At 40.6% G+C, this 16,759-nt stretch overlaps 1 protein-coding gene across 2 annotated transcripts in view; it reads left to right on the top strand.

Moving 5' to 3' along the window:
• SGCG (sarcoglycan gamma) overlaps positions 1-14,976 on the top strand; it is a 158,208-nt gene extending 143,232 nt beyond the window's left edge. For both annotated transcript variants that reach the window (XM_049823041.1, XM_049823040.1), the window contains exons 8-9: positions 9,553-9,676; positions 11,237-14,976. In XM_049823041.1, coding sequence (XP_049678998.1) covers positions 9,553-9,676; positions 11,237-11,410 — 298 coding nt within the window. In that variant the 3' untranslated portion in view covers positions 11,411-14,976. The remainder of the gene's footprint in view (positions 1-9,552; positions 9,677-11,236) is intronic.
• The last annotated feature ends 1,783 nt before the right edge of the window (positions 14,977-16,759 follow it).

The following is a 16,759-nucleotide window of genomic DNA, read 5'->3' as shown; positions in this document are numbered from 1 at the left end:
TTTAAAAAATTGTTATTTAATTTTGATCCATTAAAAACATAGTGGTTTGCATATGACATTTTATTGTGGCATAAATAATAGATTAACTTGGGATTCAGTGTAAGGGAGCTGTAGACATTGACATTAGTCTTACTGAAACAGAATATGTGTCCTAATGAAGGCAACTCCCAGGAGCAATGACCCTTGGAAAATGGCTTCTTTGAACTAAGCTACAAAAATTGGGATGATGTAATATAACCATTGACCAACTAATGGACTTGACAGGGGAAATGGATGCTGTATGTCAGTCAAATTTTTTTCATTATAGTTCATTTAGTTTAACTCAGTGAAACTCAGAGTAGCAAAGTGAATGGAACAAATACGGAAGACAGCATCATCCAGGTAGGGAGCAATTATTCCGCCTTTAACTGAAGAAATTCAATATGTGTGATGCAAAATGGGGCATTTTAGAAAGAAAAATCAGTCAGCATTTGAAAGATTTACAGTAGTTATGTCAAATCAGAATTTTATGCCAAGGCTTGACTAAGTAACTGCTGTTTCCATTACTGTGCAGAAACTGATCAGGGAAGAAGATTTAATGAGTCATTAGTATTTTGTATTTTTTGACATTCAGTAAGAGCTATCAGAGTTTACTGTTGAATACTAATACTTCCATGTCCTTAAGATATACTCGGTTGTTGGAACATGCTGTGAAACTCATCTTTCCTGTTTGCAAGAAAATGTAATTTTAGGAGCTATTCCAAAGAAAATAATTTTACAAAACAAAACAGAAATGAGGCATATACCGAGACTGAGATCTGAGTCCTGTTGTTTTGTCCTCCTTTGCCTTTGGACCTGCTGGCAAACAACCAAAAGCCACAAGGCAGAACACCAAGATCCATAGCTTTGGGTAATCGCATTCTTCTTGTTGCATCCTGATCGCACCTCCCCGCTTGCCTGACCTCAGAACAGCAAGCTGCTGGGAGAGAAGTGAATATGGGTGGGAATTGGCAGCCAGCATTAGTGCGTGCCTGCTGCTCGCTATCCACCTCTACAACTCCAGCTTAGTTTTGCTCAGCTCATGTCAACAGGAATCCAGCTTCTGCATAAAGAGAGAATGTGGTTTGGAATTCTGTATATTGGATCATAAATAAATGCTGACAATCTTTTTCCTGTGTAACTAGTGCATGCTCTGTCTATGGTTTACTCTCTTACAATGTCTAGCTGCATTGCCAGTGAATTAGACTGCTTTCAGACTAATCAAAAAGCCAATATACTCCTATTGCCTTTTAAAGGTTAACATGAATTCAAAAAGCAGGGCTGAAAGCAGACACCTACAGAGAACCAAGGCCAATTAAGCCCACAAAATCCTCTAGGTTGCTTTTTTGACTTTCAAAACATCAGTTCCTTGACAGGTTAAAAGATTCTCCTTTTCTCCCTTTTTTCCTCACTTTTTTTTCCCCTTCATTTCTTACCTTTTCTATTCTTTCTCTGCTCCATGACCTCTAGTCACTGCTTAATTCAATTTCTGTTCACCTTTCACCTTTCCAAAGTCAGACTTGAACTCAAAGGCAGGCATTCATGGCAAGACTCCTTTCTACATGCCAGAGGCATATGAGGGTTTCTTCCTTGTTTAACAATGTGAAAAGCGGTTTTGTTTATGTGCCAACACCATCTGATGCTCTATGCCCTATTTTCACAGCCTGTCCACAGTCTGTCTGCTATGCAACCTCAGTGCTTCTGCGTCTTTATAGACTTTAATAAGACCTGTAGCCATTGCTCTAGCTCTTCAGGTTTCTTTTCTTGAGAGAAACAAGAACATACATAAGTTTATGGCACTTGATGAGATGCATGCCAGAGTCCTGAAGGAATTGGCTGATGGAGTTGCCAAGCCACTCTCCATGATATTTGAAAAGTCATGGCAGTCAGGTGAAGTCCCCAGTTACTGGAAAAGGGGAAACGTTGCACCCGTTTTTAAAAAGGGTAGAAAGGGGAACCCTGGGCACCACCAACCTGTCAGCCTCACCTCTGGTGCCTGGCAAGATCATGGAACAGATCCTCCTAGAAGCTATCCATGCTAAGGCACGTGGAGGACAGGGAGGTGATTCGAGACAGCCAGCATGGCTTCACTAAGGGCAAGTCCTGCCTGATCAACCTGGTGGCCTTCTATGATGGAGTGGCTACATCAGTAGACGAGGGAAGAGCTACGGATGTCATCTATCTGGATTTCTGTAAGGCCTTTGACACAGTCCCCCACAACATCCTTCTCTCTAAATTGGGGAGATATGGATTTGATGGGTGCACCTTGATGGATGAGGCATTGGTTGGATGGTCGCATCCAGAGGCTAGTGGTCAATGGCTCAATGTCCAGATGGAGATTGGTGACAGGCGGTGTCCCTCAGGAGTCCATATTGGGACCAGTGCTGTTTAGTATCTTAATCAGTGACACAGTGGGATCGAGTGCACCCTCAGCAAGTTTGCAGATGACACCAAGCTGCATGGTGCGGCTGACGTGCCTGAGGGACAGGATGCCATCCAGAGGGACCTGGACAAGCCTGAGAAGTGGGCCCATGTGAACCTCATGAGGTTCAACAAGGCCAAGTGCAAGGTCCTGCACCTGGGTCAGGGCAACCCCCAGTATCAATACTGGCTAGGGCATGAAGGGACTGAGAGCAGTCCTGCTGAGAAGGACTTGGGGTACTGGTGGATGAAAAGCTGGACATGAGCCAGCAATGTGTGCTCACAGCCCAGAAAGCCAACCGTATCCTGGGCCGCATCAAAAGCAGCATGGCCAGCAGGTGGAGGGAGGGGATTCTGCCCTTCTGCTCTGCTCTGGTGAGACCCCACCTGCAGTACTGTGTCCAGCTCTGGGGTCCTCAGCACAGGAAAGACATGGACCTGGTGGATCGAGCCCTGATGGAGGGCCACAAAAATGATCAGAGGGGTGGAACACCTCTCCTGTGAGGAAAGGCTGAGAGAGTTGGGGTTGTTCAGCCTGTAGAAGAGAAGGCTCCAGGGAGACCTTATAGCAGCCTTTCAGTATTTAAAGGGGGCTTATAAGGGAGATGGGGACAAACTTTTTAGCAGGGCCTGTTGTGATAGAACAAGGAATAGTGGTTTTAAACTCAAAGAGGGTAGACTTGGACTAGACATAAGGGAGAAATCTGTTTAGGATGAGGGTGGTGAAACACTGGAACAGGTTGCCCAGAGAGGTGGTAGATGCTCCATCCCTGGCAACATTCAAGGTCAGGTTGGACGGGGCTCTGAGCAACCTGATCTAGTTGAAGATGTCCCTGCTCGTTGCAGGGGGGTTGGACTAGATGATCTTTAAAGGTCCCTTCCCACCCAAACCATTCTGTGATTCTATGAAAGTAAAGTAGGAATGAAAAGTTATATATTCATAATCTCAGAAAAAGATGAGCTTAGCTTTGGAAGTACACATGCACAGGCGGAGTTGCACGGTGCTTTCACAGGAACGCAGGTTTGCAGGATCAGATCTTCAGTGCCATAATTATTGTACTCAATCTAATGGCTTTATTTGGCCTTGGAACAGTTTAGTCAAAGCACTTCACTGTTTTGAAAATGTTTTCTAACTCTGAGAAGTCATGAAGATTGCTTGCTTACTGAGAGGTGGGTCTAGCAGCTCTGTACTCAGAGAAGAAAGACATCCTTATGAGGCCATCAGGTTTGATTTTTAGCATCTTCATGGAAGTTCAAGGGAAACAACAATATGCAAGTACACACTAGTGGAGCAAGTATCATTATTCTGGCTCTTCTGAGTTACATTTTATATAGCTCCTCTTTTTTCTTCATATTCTTCAGTCTTTTCTCTAATACTGTATTTCCTATGCATGCTCCTGTATCAATGCCTAGGAAGAAGTGGGAGAGAGCATCTTCAGTCCTACAAAGATTAAATGGCAGAAAGTAAGGGGCATGGGATCTTTCACTGTCTTCTGCCCCCTCATATGACTTTCTTTGTAAATCAAACCTTAATATATATATATTTATTTGGGCCTTTTGCATAGATCCTTTTATTTTAATTGTACTAAAGCACCATGAGAGGAAGACTGAGCATATTAGAGAAGTGGAAGTGATGGATTAGTATAATTTATGAACTCTCATGAAAATCAATATCAGAAAGCTTTGTGAAAAACTCCTAATGAAAAGGCATTATGAACTAGCCAGCATTTAGTTTCTGCCTGGACCCACCTCAGTTCTTTCAGTGTTTAAAAGGGCCTCACAAAAAAATCCCACCATACAGGTGAACACCAGACCAATATCTGATCAATGATCTAAACAAACATACTGCTGTGAAATAATCTGATGTGAAATAAAATAAATCAAGTCCAGTATATTTGATATTTTATTTTCTCCTGTGTAAAGGGGCCCTTTTTTTCAATTAAAGCTGAGTCAGGGCTAAAATACATAGGTGTTTCCCTTTTACTGATACAAGAACATATTTAACTCAAATATTGAATACACTATATACCACCAAATTCTTTACCATACCTTTAGCACTTTAGTGCCAGGTTTACATTTCATAAAATCTTCTCTGTATGGTAAAATTGATCAGGCTATTTTAACCAAAGAGCAGGGGAGGGGGGCAGAGGTTAGCTGTATGTATGTATGGGTGCACCAGTTGTTGGGTGCACCTCAAGTTTAGAGGCAGTGTCCACTTAACTGTCCAGTCCACTTACAGTAACCCTGGTCTTCCTCAGGTAGGTGCTGGGAGGAATGCCTACATGTGGGGAACTTTTATCTGAAGTCATACCGAGGAATTCTGTCCCCATTGAATTCAGGAGAGATGCTGACTCATAAGATGGAAAGGACAAAAAGCGGCCAGAAGGAAGGAATAAACTATTACCCAAATTCACAGTAGCAAGCTGGTTCCTTTGTCCTGCTCTAAGAGTCAAGCAACAGCACATTGTGGTAGGAAACTTGGGCTCCAGAAGACTGTGGTACTCTTTCTGCAGTACTAAACCCAGCTTTCTAATGCACTGTGGTACTTTGTAAGATCAGCAAGGTATCCTTCCGTCTCCTGCCAGAACACGTTGAAAGAAGAGATCGATATTCCTGCAGCATGCGGAGGCAATATTAGCTGTTTGTTTACCACAACTGCAGCAAGCTGTCACTCCTTTCACATTCTCCCTAAACAGCCAGCTGAGCGATTTCTGGTGATTGGGTATCTCCATGACTTAGCAACATGCTCATAGGAAAAGGTGGGAATCTCCAACCCTGTAGGTTGTTGGGATGGTTTCAGATCCAGAGCTTGGATGCTGTCCAGGTTCCCTCAGAAGACATTCACACAGTCCTTCATGAATTATTCTGCACACCTCAGGACCAAATTTCCTTAGCAGCCAGCCAAGACAGTATAGTCAGCTTCTGGAACTATCTTACCAACAAGTAAGAAGACAGCAATAAAAATATTATCCTCCTTGTAATCGGTTGCTTTAGTTGCAGTGGGCTACTGGAGGACCAATAACCAGCAGTTGACAGCTGTGAAATACTAGCAGGGACCGCCCTTTCCTGCCTTTCAGTAGCTGACATGGTGCAGCATTCCCTGTGTTTTGCCAACAAAATTCCAGGTGGCTGCAGGGATAGTGGTGAAGAACAAGGCAATACCTACTCTGCAAGGGGGCCTAGGTATGGTTTCCATTGCCTCACATTCCATGGATATGTCTATGCGAGTGTCTTAATTCAAATTAGGAACGTGCTTTTGAGGGAAATCTCCCAACTGCCTGAGCTCCCCACATCTTGGTTCTCATTGTGGAACAACTTGGGGTACGTGAACAGGATGACATTTGTATTAAATTAACCTGAAAGCTGTGCTTTCCTGGAGAACGCCTAATGTGCTCCAGCCTTTCTAGGCGTCCAGTGTTCAGGGTCAAGCGACAGCTAGTCCAGAGTACTCCTCAGGACACATGTAATGGTGGTGTCATGTCCTTGGCATCAAATGTTGTGCCATCTCAATCAATTCCTCTTGCGCCAGACCACTTGCTAATAGACCTCTGGCAGCTACTACCACGGTACCTAGAAGCTACTCATAAGGATAGAATCCATCTTCCCAAATGGGATACAGGCTGTGACAGATGTCTCATTTAGGACAGCACATTACATAGATTAATTCCTCTTGATGATAAAGATCCTCACTCCATTCTGTTAAATGTAATTTATATGCCTGTAATTTAAAATAAAAAAAGAGATAAAGTGACTGGTAACAATATATTCCTTCATCATTCTACTACCTGAATTCAAACAAACACTGTAAAATGACCCAAAACTCTAAGACAATCCACTTCTGTCCTCTCAGTCTCCAAGCACCCTCCAGCATTTGCAAGCAAACCAAATTCTTGTTTTGCCAAGACTTTTGAGGGATGCACATCAGTGTTTTGCTTAGCTCAGCCTACTCTTTTCCTCCTTTTATTGCCTGGGGAATAGATATTGAAACTTTCTTATCAGCCACTCTCTGCACACAGTCATCTATCTTCTGACTGACCCAAGTCGTTCGCAGTGCAGAGCAACTTCATCCCATCATCTGTTTTAAGTAGATCCACTGGTCACTGATTTAAAGAAAAGCTCATTTTGCTTTGTAAATGTCTATTTAAAACACCACCAGTGTCGATAATTGCAGTGCTCCATTCATATCTTTCTGAGACACCCTGAGTTCATGCAAGTATCTCCATCACTCAGGTCTTCTGCTAGAGCAGTTCTGTGGTCCCCACACCCTTAAGCATACAGAAGTCCAAACCTGCCCACCAGTGACAAACTAGAAATGCCTCAGGGCCAGGACCACTGAAGAATTTTAGGCGACTTTAAGGTCAATGTCTACGGGGCTGAGGAAGTCACATGTCTTCAAGACCAAGTGGGGACTGAGAAGGGACATTCAAAGTCAAGGTTCAACTCTGTCGCATCATTTCTACACTAGGTGCCTGATTCCCTTTTAGTACATCTGGATTTGAGACATTGAACCTTTGAATGCTGTATGAAGAAATACATCATTAGTGTTACAGAATGTTGTCTTTGCTAAAATCTCACACATAATAGTTCCAGAAGGCTTTAGAATGACTGCTTAAGCTTCACTGCAGTTTCCATTGCCAGGAAGCTCCCATGACTTAATTAGGTAAATCCACCCTTAGTTCATCTAGAAATAGGACCTGTATAAACAACAGAAATTTAGGATTGTGATTAATATAGCAAATATAATTCTGCCATGTAATTTAAATTATATGTAAGTCATATCACAAATCTGTAAATGTTTCCGAAGTCTGTAGGCTTCTCACCAGCATTAATTTTGGTAGAAAGTAAGAAATACTTCTCCAGTGTTAAATTGCTTTTCAAACTCCAGCTCTGATATGCTCTTCAAAAATCTGTCCCAGTCTGCCTTGTAATATTCAGTAGAGCTTAAAAATAAAAATTTATGCCTACATATAGATTACTTAGGTGAAATACTTTACAAAAAAAACATGAGCTACTTCAATGTTTATAGCTTTTTGCCAAAACAAACTATGGCAACAGTTATATTCAACTACCTCGACACTAACTTATGAAAATATATTAAGTTTTAAATATTGGAAATACAAACTTTGATTAATTTTTCTTTATATAATGCATACAAATGTGCATCAAAAAATATTCCCATGAAGCAGACCTCCCATGTAAATCACTCAGGGAAAAACTAATTTCCCGTTTCATAAAAGTGTAAATCTAAGGATCTAAAGCAAAAAGTCATATAAAAGTTGTTAAATCACAAACACCGCTTAATAAAGACGACTAACACTATATTAGATGTCTGATGCAGAACAGACTCATACTTGTGCCCTTGTACTCAGCATGATCATGACAGTAGTTCGTGCCAACTCAGAGTTGTGGGATAAGGCATCAAACTATTTTATGGATATGGTCCCAATATGGAACCATGATTCAGTTATCCATAGTTAGGAATTTAAATTATCAATCTGGAGTTTAAACTAATTGAAGGTGATTAACCCAGGAGATGTCAGGGAGAGATCATAGAAACATAGAGTCATAGAATGGATTGGGTTGGAAGGCACCTTTGAAGATCAAAGATAGAATCTTCTGCTACCTCTGGCCAACAGCGATAAGCCAATATTGCCTGAGTTATTTCACATTTGGAGATAAAAAATGAAGTTTCAGTGACTGTGCTTGACTGTGCTCAGATATCATGGGTTTAGGTTTTAAGATAGCAGCTAGATTTAGCTTCTTCAGAATTCCAAGATACAACTGAACTTTCCCACAAGCACAAACCGACTTCTTTTAAATTCTAGTTTTAATGAAGTAACTGCAAAAGAAGGAAGAACTGAAGCAGTCTGAGGAAATGAAACCCATCAGAAAGCTACATCAGGACTGTGTGTAAAATAATTTCATTCCTTTAGCATGTGATTGGGAGTCAGCATTTAGACTCGCTACCTGACACATACCTAGTAAAGGACCTGCTGGGGCACAGTCCTCTGCTCATCCAGGTCAGCAGCTGTTGAGCACACATGGAGCCAACACAGCATCTGCAGGGACACATGTCTGAGTTCTGCATTATGGATGAAGCCCGTATTGTTTTATATGTGTCAGGGAACATACAGAATAGAAAAGGTAACACGGATGTAAAGTAAACCGGGACCACCGGTTGATTCATTTTCTCTAGCCTTAATATTAATCTGTTTAATGTTGGCTGATAGTGTAAAATTCAGGCTGGTGTCATCAGGAAGGGTGAGCCAATATTCAGGAACAAAACCCAGTAGGTATCAACTCTGATCCTGCGGTGTTTCCAGTGCCTCCAGATGAAGCAGTTCTAGGTAATGGTCAAAAGAAGCAATATAATCACTAGCTTGTTGCTGAGCTTGGGCTTTTTCTTTCCTTCTCATGATTTTTAATTAGTACTTCTATCCCTGCTACTTATCGTGGAAATTATACCAAAATTATGAAGAAACAAAGCCTTATCTCTTTGGAAACTAAAAATCATTAACCCTGCACAGCTGACTCGATGAGGTGATTACTCAGCTAATACAGTACCTTCCTGCCACCTTGTGGCATTGTAGGGTTTGCAACTTTCTGTTATATTGCATGATCTTTATTTCAAACGAAGTTCCTGTTTCTCTAAATTTAAACAACACAACACACACACACTGTGAGTGAAATCTTGGTCCAACTAATGGCAGTGTCAAAACTCTTGTTGATTAAAAAACTTTCAGACTGCACTAATTGTGTTAATTTCAGTATCTTATGTCAAAAAAATGAAAATAAATTCAAACAAAAGAATGTGAAAATGGGTTTCAGTTTTAAAGTATAGATTATCCTTATACTGAAATAATCTGAAGTTACCTCTGAAATAATACCTTGTGTTTGTATTATGAATTCATCTATATTTTTCATTTGGGATGCTTTGGTGTTTTTAAATAGCTACCTCCTTTTTCAAGTCTGCCTGAAGAAAAAAGAAGCTGCATCTTTTATATGACTTCAGGCGAGATCCTTCAAGTGCTTGCTCAAAGTTTACTTATTTTTCAAAAACAAAGGAACATATGAGAATGTGCTACTTCTCAGATTTCCTACTCCTGCTTTTAGGCTGGAATCACCAACTCGATCTTTGAGCATGGATGCACCACGAGGAATTAATATCAAAGCGCAAGCTGGCAATATTGAAGCTCTTTCCCAGATGGATATCAAACTACACAGCAGTGATGGTGTGGTGAGTACAAGCTCTTCTGTTTCCATAAGTATGGTTGATCTTGCCATCTGAATATAACTAATAACTTAAAATCTTTTTTCAAGTTCTGTTAATTTAATTCCTCAGATTTTAGGAGACAGGATATTGAAATTAATGGTGCCAATAACAAGACTTTTATTTATGGGTCAGATTAGATAACACTACCAATTGACATAATGTTGTATTAGCTTAGAGAAATGCTTTCTAAAAAAACTCCGATAGCGCTCAGCTCCCCACTAGCACAGTGATCCCCAGGCACCCCAGTGAGGTTCTTGGCCCAGAGGCAGACACTCAGCCCCAGAGCTGCTAAATTAAGGACTGAAGCTCTGCAGACATCGTTAAGAGCTGCCCCGTCAGCATCAGCACGCAACATGCAGCAGCCTATTTATCCCCTTCTGTGAGGCTGTACAGTGCCAGTTCATCCACAGAGGAACTCCAGGCCAACCAGTGTGTCCATCCTTCACCAGCTGGCACACATGCGAGGCTTCAGGACTCGGGCCAGGACAGACCTTGGTCCAGCGGTAGCAGCATCACCCATGCTCCGATATTCAGGGTATGGGGAGGGGCCCTGTGACTGACGGTAGAATCACAGAATCATAAAATGGTTTGGGTTAGAAGGGACCAACCCCCCTGCCACCAGACCAGGTTGCTCCAAGCCCCATCCAACCTGGCCTTGAACACTTCCAGGGATGGGGCATCCACAACCTCTCCGAGCAACCTGTTCCAGTGCCTCACCACCCTCATCATAAAAAAATGTCTTCCTTATGTCCAATCTCAATCTACCCTCTTTCAGTTTCAAGCCATTACCCCTTGTCCTATCACTATATGCCCTTGTAAAAAGTCTCTCTCAGGCCTCCTTGTAGGCCCCCATTTAGGTACTGGAAGGCTGCTGTAAGGTCTCCCTGGAGCCTTCTCTTCTCCAGGATGAACAACCCCAACTCTCTCAGCCTCAGCCTTTCCTCACAGGAGAGGTGTTCCATCCCTCTGACCATTTTCAGGGCCCTCCTCTGGTCCTGCTCCAACAGGTCCATATCTTCCGTGCTGAGGACCCCAGAGCTGGACGCAGTACTCCAGGTGGGGTCTCACCAGAGCGGAGCAGAGGAGGAGAATCCCCTCCCTGGACCTGCCGGCCACGCTGCTTTTGATGCAGCCCAGAATGCAATTGGCTTTCTGGGCTGCGAGCGCACATTGCTGGCTCATATTCAGTTTTTCATCCACAAATACCCCCAAGTCCTTCTCGGCAGGGCTGCTCTCAATCCACTCATCGCCCAGCCTGTATCCATGTTTGGGATTGCAGGACCCTGCACTTGCCCTTGTTGAACCCCACGAGTTCTCTGCTACGGAACAGCATGGGCACCAGCTTTTCTCTCTCCCGTGTTCCAGTGTCTGGCCAAGAACCTAGCTCTCAGAGCAGCTTGTATATAACAAGTCTGTGAGAAGGCTATTCTTTAACCACTGCCTAGACAGAGTCAAGTTGTTTCACGGCACACTATTGCAATATTGTCTCTAGTAAGCCCATTTGTCCTGCTTTCTCCCATGCAGCTTTTGCTCGACGCTGAAACTGTGCGACTGCCCAAACTGCCTGAGGGTACAAGAGGTGGATCCGGTATTTCTCAGGGGCTTTATGAAATCTGCGTGTGTCCAGACGGAAAGCTCTACTTGTCAGTGGCCGGCGTAGGCTCCACTTGCCAAGAATACAGCCGTGTCTGTCAGTGAGGCACCAGAAGAGGCTGCACACCCCCTTGCTAGTCTGAGTTTTACATTATTGCTAAAGAGCATCACCGAAAGCAGAATTTTCAGAATTTTAAAAACAAAGTACTTCAGTTTAGAAAACAAATCTGTATCTACAACTCTGGACTACAGGGTGAAAGGGGAAGAAGAGCACAAATGACATTTCAACGTCAGAAGAATAACTTGAATAAAATTATATGTTCTGTCAGTAACACTTGGAAAACAGCCTTACAGAGAGCATAAAAAAAAAAATAAAAGGAGTGTGTTCCCTTGCTGAACTATTATTCAGTCAGATGATTATGTCATTGTTAATATTTTTGAGCTCCGTGGGTTTTTTCTCTCACTACATGTAAACACTGCATTAGTGGGTGAAATTAAATTGAGGGAACTACTTGAACTATTTGCTAAAACAAAGCATTATTTGGGGAATTCAGAAAGTGCCAGCAAATGGTCTATGCAATTTTGTTCTTGCAATAACACAAGATATGAAAAATGTAGTATTTGTATAAGTTCTGTGTAAAAGTTGTTAATTTGCTAATAGCTTTCTATTTTAATTTGGCAACATATATGCTGATTTGCTTATTACTGAGATTCATATAAAAATAACTAATACAAAAAGTTCCAGGAGTCATTTATACCTCCGTGTCTCAAATCTGTTCACTATACAACACAGAAATACGTTAGTATATTTTATAATAGTAATAGTTTGTTGTACTGCCTGTACCGTCATACTTGTTTAAACCCTTTTATATTTTAGGACATGCTAATTCAACAAGGCAATTTGCTCTGCCAGCTGGACTAGTAAAAAGAAAAAAATATGCGGCTCCAGATTGTCTGACACAAGGAACTGTTTGGGCGGTGAGGAAAAAAAATCCTTTTTCGCAGCCCACAGGATTCAATTAAGAGGACTATTTCATTTCCATCTGCAGCTGTTGACTGATATTTCTGATCCTGTCAGAGTGGGACTCCATCGCAAACGGAGAGAGTAAAACTACTCTTTGTTATTTTTTACATTAGGACTTTGGATACAAAATAAATGCTCACCAGAGTTGACAAACCATTTATTGATCTTGTAGAGAAATACAACTGCAGACCCATTCCCCTGTACAGTGTTGCACTGAACACAAATAAATTGTTTGCAGACCTCTGGGTAGCAGGATTTGTATTTAATAGACTGTTGTTTAAACCTCATGGGGTTTTAACTCCTTTAATGCTGTTTTGTATATACGTGATGATATTACTACCCAGGTAAGAGTTGCTATCACATAGTGCCTTGGTGTCTATTTATAGGAAGATCTTAACCCATAATTGTTATTAAACCACAGACTGTCCATCCTTTACAGAAAAGAATCATCATCCTTTAAAGCAGGAGAATCAGAACAAAAGCATTACTAAGACTGTGCTGTTTTTTTAAACTTGCTACTTCAGCTCTGGTGGACAAGCGAAGAAACCCAATGCTCGGTTAGGATCCCAGATACCCGAGTTGAGAAGCAGCCCCCAGTTAACAGTATCCGCTATTATTGTGGCAAAGCCCTGGGTAGTCCCTGCCTCAAAGGCTGTCTTTGTAATTTATCCGAGTCTAATATACTATACTGAAATTGTCCTTCATTAGCAGGGTGGAGCCCTCAGCAATTAATGCAAACTAGAAGAACTTCAATAGGAAAAGTAGGAGACAGGCTTAAGCTGAGGTTTTGGGTCCCTGCAGGCAAAGGAGGAAAGTGACTCAAAGTCTCCCATGTTATTTGGAGAGTGGTCCGACTGCTAACGTATTCCCTAAGGGAGAAGTAGGAAGCCACATATCTTCTGTTTCTGAAATTCCCTTTTCCTGGGCTATAGACATCTACCTTCAGGAGTGAGTCCAGAGCTGTTGGCCCTGAAGAGAGGAATATATATCTCTACAACTATATCTCTCAGCTATCTCCCTCTCTCTCTACAACGAAGCGCTCAGCTGAGGAAGACTTTAACAGAAACCTGTCTTCAGCATTCCTTTAAAGTCAGTTCAGGTGGTTCCAGCTCCATGTGCAAGCTTTTGCAAACCAAATTATGAACAGACTTAGCTTATTCATCAGATAGATGGAAAGTACAAGTATTAAAGGACAGGAAATTCCATTGTATGTGCCAGATAACTAAAAACTGCTGCTATAAGTAACTTGGAGGGCTGTAATGTCTACAGTCTTTTGTAGATGTAGTATAGCAGCAAAACCAGGACTTCAGTACTTGGAGAATTCAGCCACTATCTTGTTTCAAAGGCATTTGAATTGTCACCATATCAATGTTTCTGACATCAAGGAACATACGCCCACTTCCATGTGGTACCAAACTACTCATGCACCTAATCTAATCCCTAAATGTTAGCCAGATACTGTAAGTAAGTGTATTATTAGTTACAATCTGCCTAGTCTGCTGGCAATGGAAACATAGCATTTTAAGTTACGCGTTGTAAGCTTTTGTTTTGGAGGCACATTTTCAAATGTGGTTTGCCAGTTAATGCAGAGCAAGGGGTTGAATGGAGGCTTTCCATGTATCACAGAAGTAACCTAACCCCTACAACTACTGGGTATTTGGAAGCCATTGCTGCTCTAACTTCCTACATTGAAGTTGCTCCGGTTTAGTTAACGTTATTACAAAGCTGTGGTACACAGCTAGGAAAATCAGGGTGCAGGTCCCTGGCTAGTAACACTACTAAGCATTATGGCACCCCAGTTAGACGTTGCAATAACCACTGCCTTTCCTGGGGAGATGATGAACCTTTTGGACTTGCCTCAGTTCACAGGTGAATTCTGAGTAGTACAGAAAACTAAACGGGTCTGCTGTATCCTCAGCTCTGCCATCATCCAAATCACCAAGTCGCCCCTCTTCATTGTTTAAATGTCATTCTTCTTTTCATTATGCTACAAAATTGACATTGAACTATAGTTGCATTATATAAAAGTTGTGCAGGATTTTTACAGCATGGATGGCAACTTTTTGTCACTGAAGAACATTTGGGGGATTTTTTTTTTTTTCTTGTGTTTAGTGCAAAAACAAAGTTTATGCTAAAACTACCACACTGTTATCAGCTGATGCTATAATCTGAATTGTTGTTAATCTCCATATAGATTATACATCAGTAAATTATCATTTCTGATATCTCCATGTGGATATCTTTCCGTCTGTTATTAATACATCAAAATTATTGTTTCTTCTGAAATCAAACTTCAGTAAATAGTTACAGATTAACAGAAAATTATGGCACAGGAAAGTGAGAGTACGCATTTGTCTAGTTTAGTTTCAAAAGCGTTATCCAAATGGAGAAGAACAAAAAAACACTACCCAGCATAGTGAACTGTATTCTTTGCCTATTTTTTTCCCTCAAAAAAATTTACAGCAGTTCCTGTAACCAGTTGGGATTGTTACACAGTGGAAAAGTAAAAATATCAAAATGGTAGAAAAACTTTATTGGTGATTGCCCAAACACAACCTCTTTTTGTTTCCATTTCACAGTCCTTTAGTATTGACATTTGTCTATCTTTTTATAGCTTTATGCAAAAGGAAATTGCAAGAATTAATTGAAAACTGAGTTCTTGAATAAACTTTATACATTTTTAAAAGACTGCTTCTCCTTTTGTGTTCAAATGAAACATAGCTTAAATGAATGTTTTCATTTTTAAAACAAAATTATCTTTCAAAGACTCTAAGAATGTGAAAAATACATTATTTAAAAATACAAACAAAAATCTTGGCCCCCAACTAAAGATTTATTTTCCAGAATTTAGAAAATGCTTTACAATTAGGTTTCATTGGACATCTAGAATTCCTGTCTTCATCTGTAGTAGGTGAAAGTAAGCAAAAAATTATGCCAGTGTGCAAACCAAAGCAAAGAATTTTGATGAAACACTCATTGACAAACACCTCCATGTGACAAAAATGTGTGTCTTCTTCAAGTGAAAACATCTACTTTGGCTGTCAAGTTTAATTATTTTTGAACTAGTACTTCTGCCTGTGTTCCACAATACCAATCCAGCCATCCTCAAACCAGCAGTAGGAAATCTTAAACTTGATACTACCTTTAATTGAAGCAATTACAATAGATTTTTATTAAAGCCCTGTTTAAAGCAACCCAATTACCAAGTGAATGCAATCCTTATACTAATAGCTCTTAAATCCTAGTTTTCACATCACCATAGTAACTTTATTTTGATAATTTGAGTACAAATATTGCAAAACTGCATTTCTTTATACAAACCATTTCTTTTTCTTTTGGTAGTTAGCTACACAAAAATTTTTTTTTTTTTTTTTTTTTTTTTTTTTAAAAAAAGGCCTTTTTCTTGTCACTAATTGTTAAGGCAAGTGACCAATGCTTTCTAGAAAAGGTGCTAAGACCATTGTTTCAGAGGAAAACTTTTAAAGCTTCCACAAAAAAGATTAGTTACAAACCTGCCACGGCTTGTTACAACCACAGTTCCTTATATTTAAGTTACTAAATGTACAGTTAAATTATTTTCATGTACCACTGATCTTTGCTATACCTCACATCCTGGGAGACAATACTGAAGCTGCTTTTCCTAGACACACTACTGGTACCTGTGGAAGATAACTAGGACATATACCTGGCTGAAGAGACATCTTCTCTCATGCAAACATGTGTGATGTGCAGAGTTACCTGTAGAATGTATTTTTTGTGGAACCTACATGCTAACAGTTACTATTATTACATACTAACTGTTCAGAGCTTCCATGCCTGACTTAGGAGCAAATACGTTATTCTGCATTTCCCAAGGCTCCAGCTGAGCCAAAAGGAAGCATTAATTAAGCATTTTAATTATTTATTTATTTAAACAGGGATTAAATGGCACTTACAAAATCAGTTTCTCCCACACTATAGCTTCCTGGTCTCATAAGGTGTCTTTATTTAGGCTAGCTGTTACAGTGAGCTAAGCAAATTAAAAAAAAGAAACTAAGAGACTTCCAACTGAGCTGCCACTCTTGCCTGTCTCTCTGCATCCATATGTAAATTTTACTGCAACTGATTGATGGTATCAACCTGGGAATAATAGAATAAATTAATTTTTCTCTCACGCAGGTTTTCTTGCTCATCTTCATTCAATATTTAAAATTGCTTCAGACCATTAGCTTCCTAAGAACTAGGACCATTTTCTTTCTCACAGTGTCAGCACTCAACAACACACACAAAGTAAACAAAATAAAAATATAACAAAATAATTTAGTAGTTCCACACAGTAATATTGGTAAGGCAACATAAGTTGCTTACAAAACACAGTTATGTGCTTAAAAGATTTCCTTCCTCAAGATCTCACCTAAAAAGGGGAAAGTGTTCGTGTTGCTCCCATTACT

Source organism: Accipiter gentilis, chromosome 19 (genome assembly GCF_929443795.1).
Source record: "Accipiter gentilis chromosome 19, bAccGen1.1, whole genome shotgun sequence".
NCBI classification, from domain to species: domain Eukaryota; kingdom Metazoa; phylum Chordata; class Aves; order Accipitriformes; family Accipitridae; genus Astur; species Astur gentilis.
Note: the sequence above shows the minus strand (reverse complement) of the source record. Positions and strands in the feature narration are given on the sequence as shown.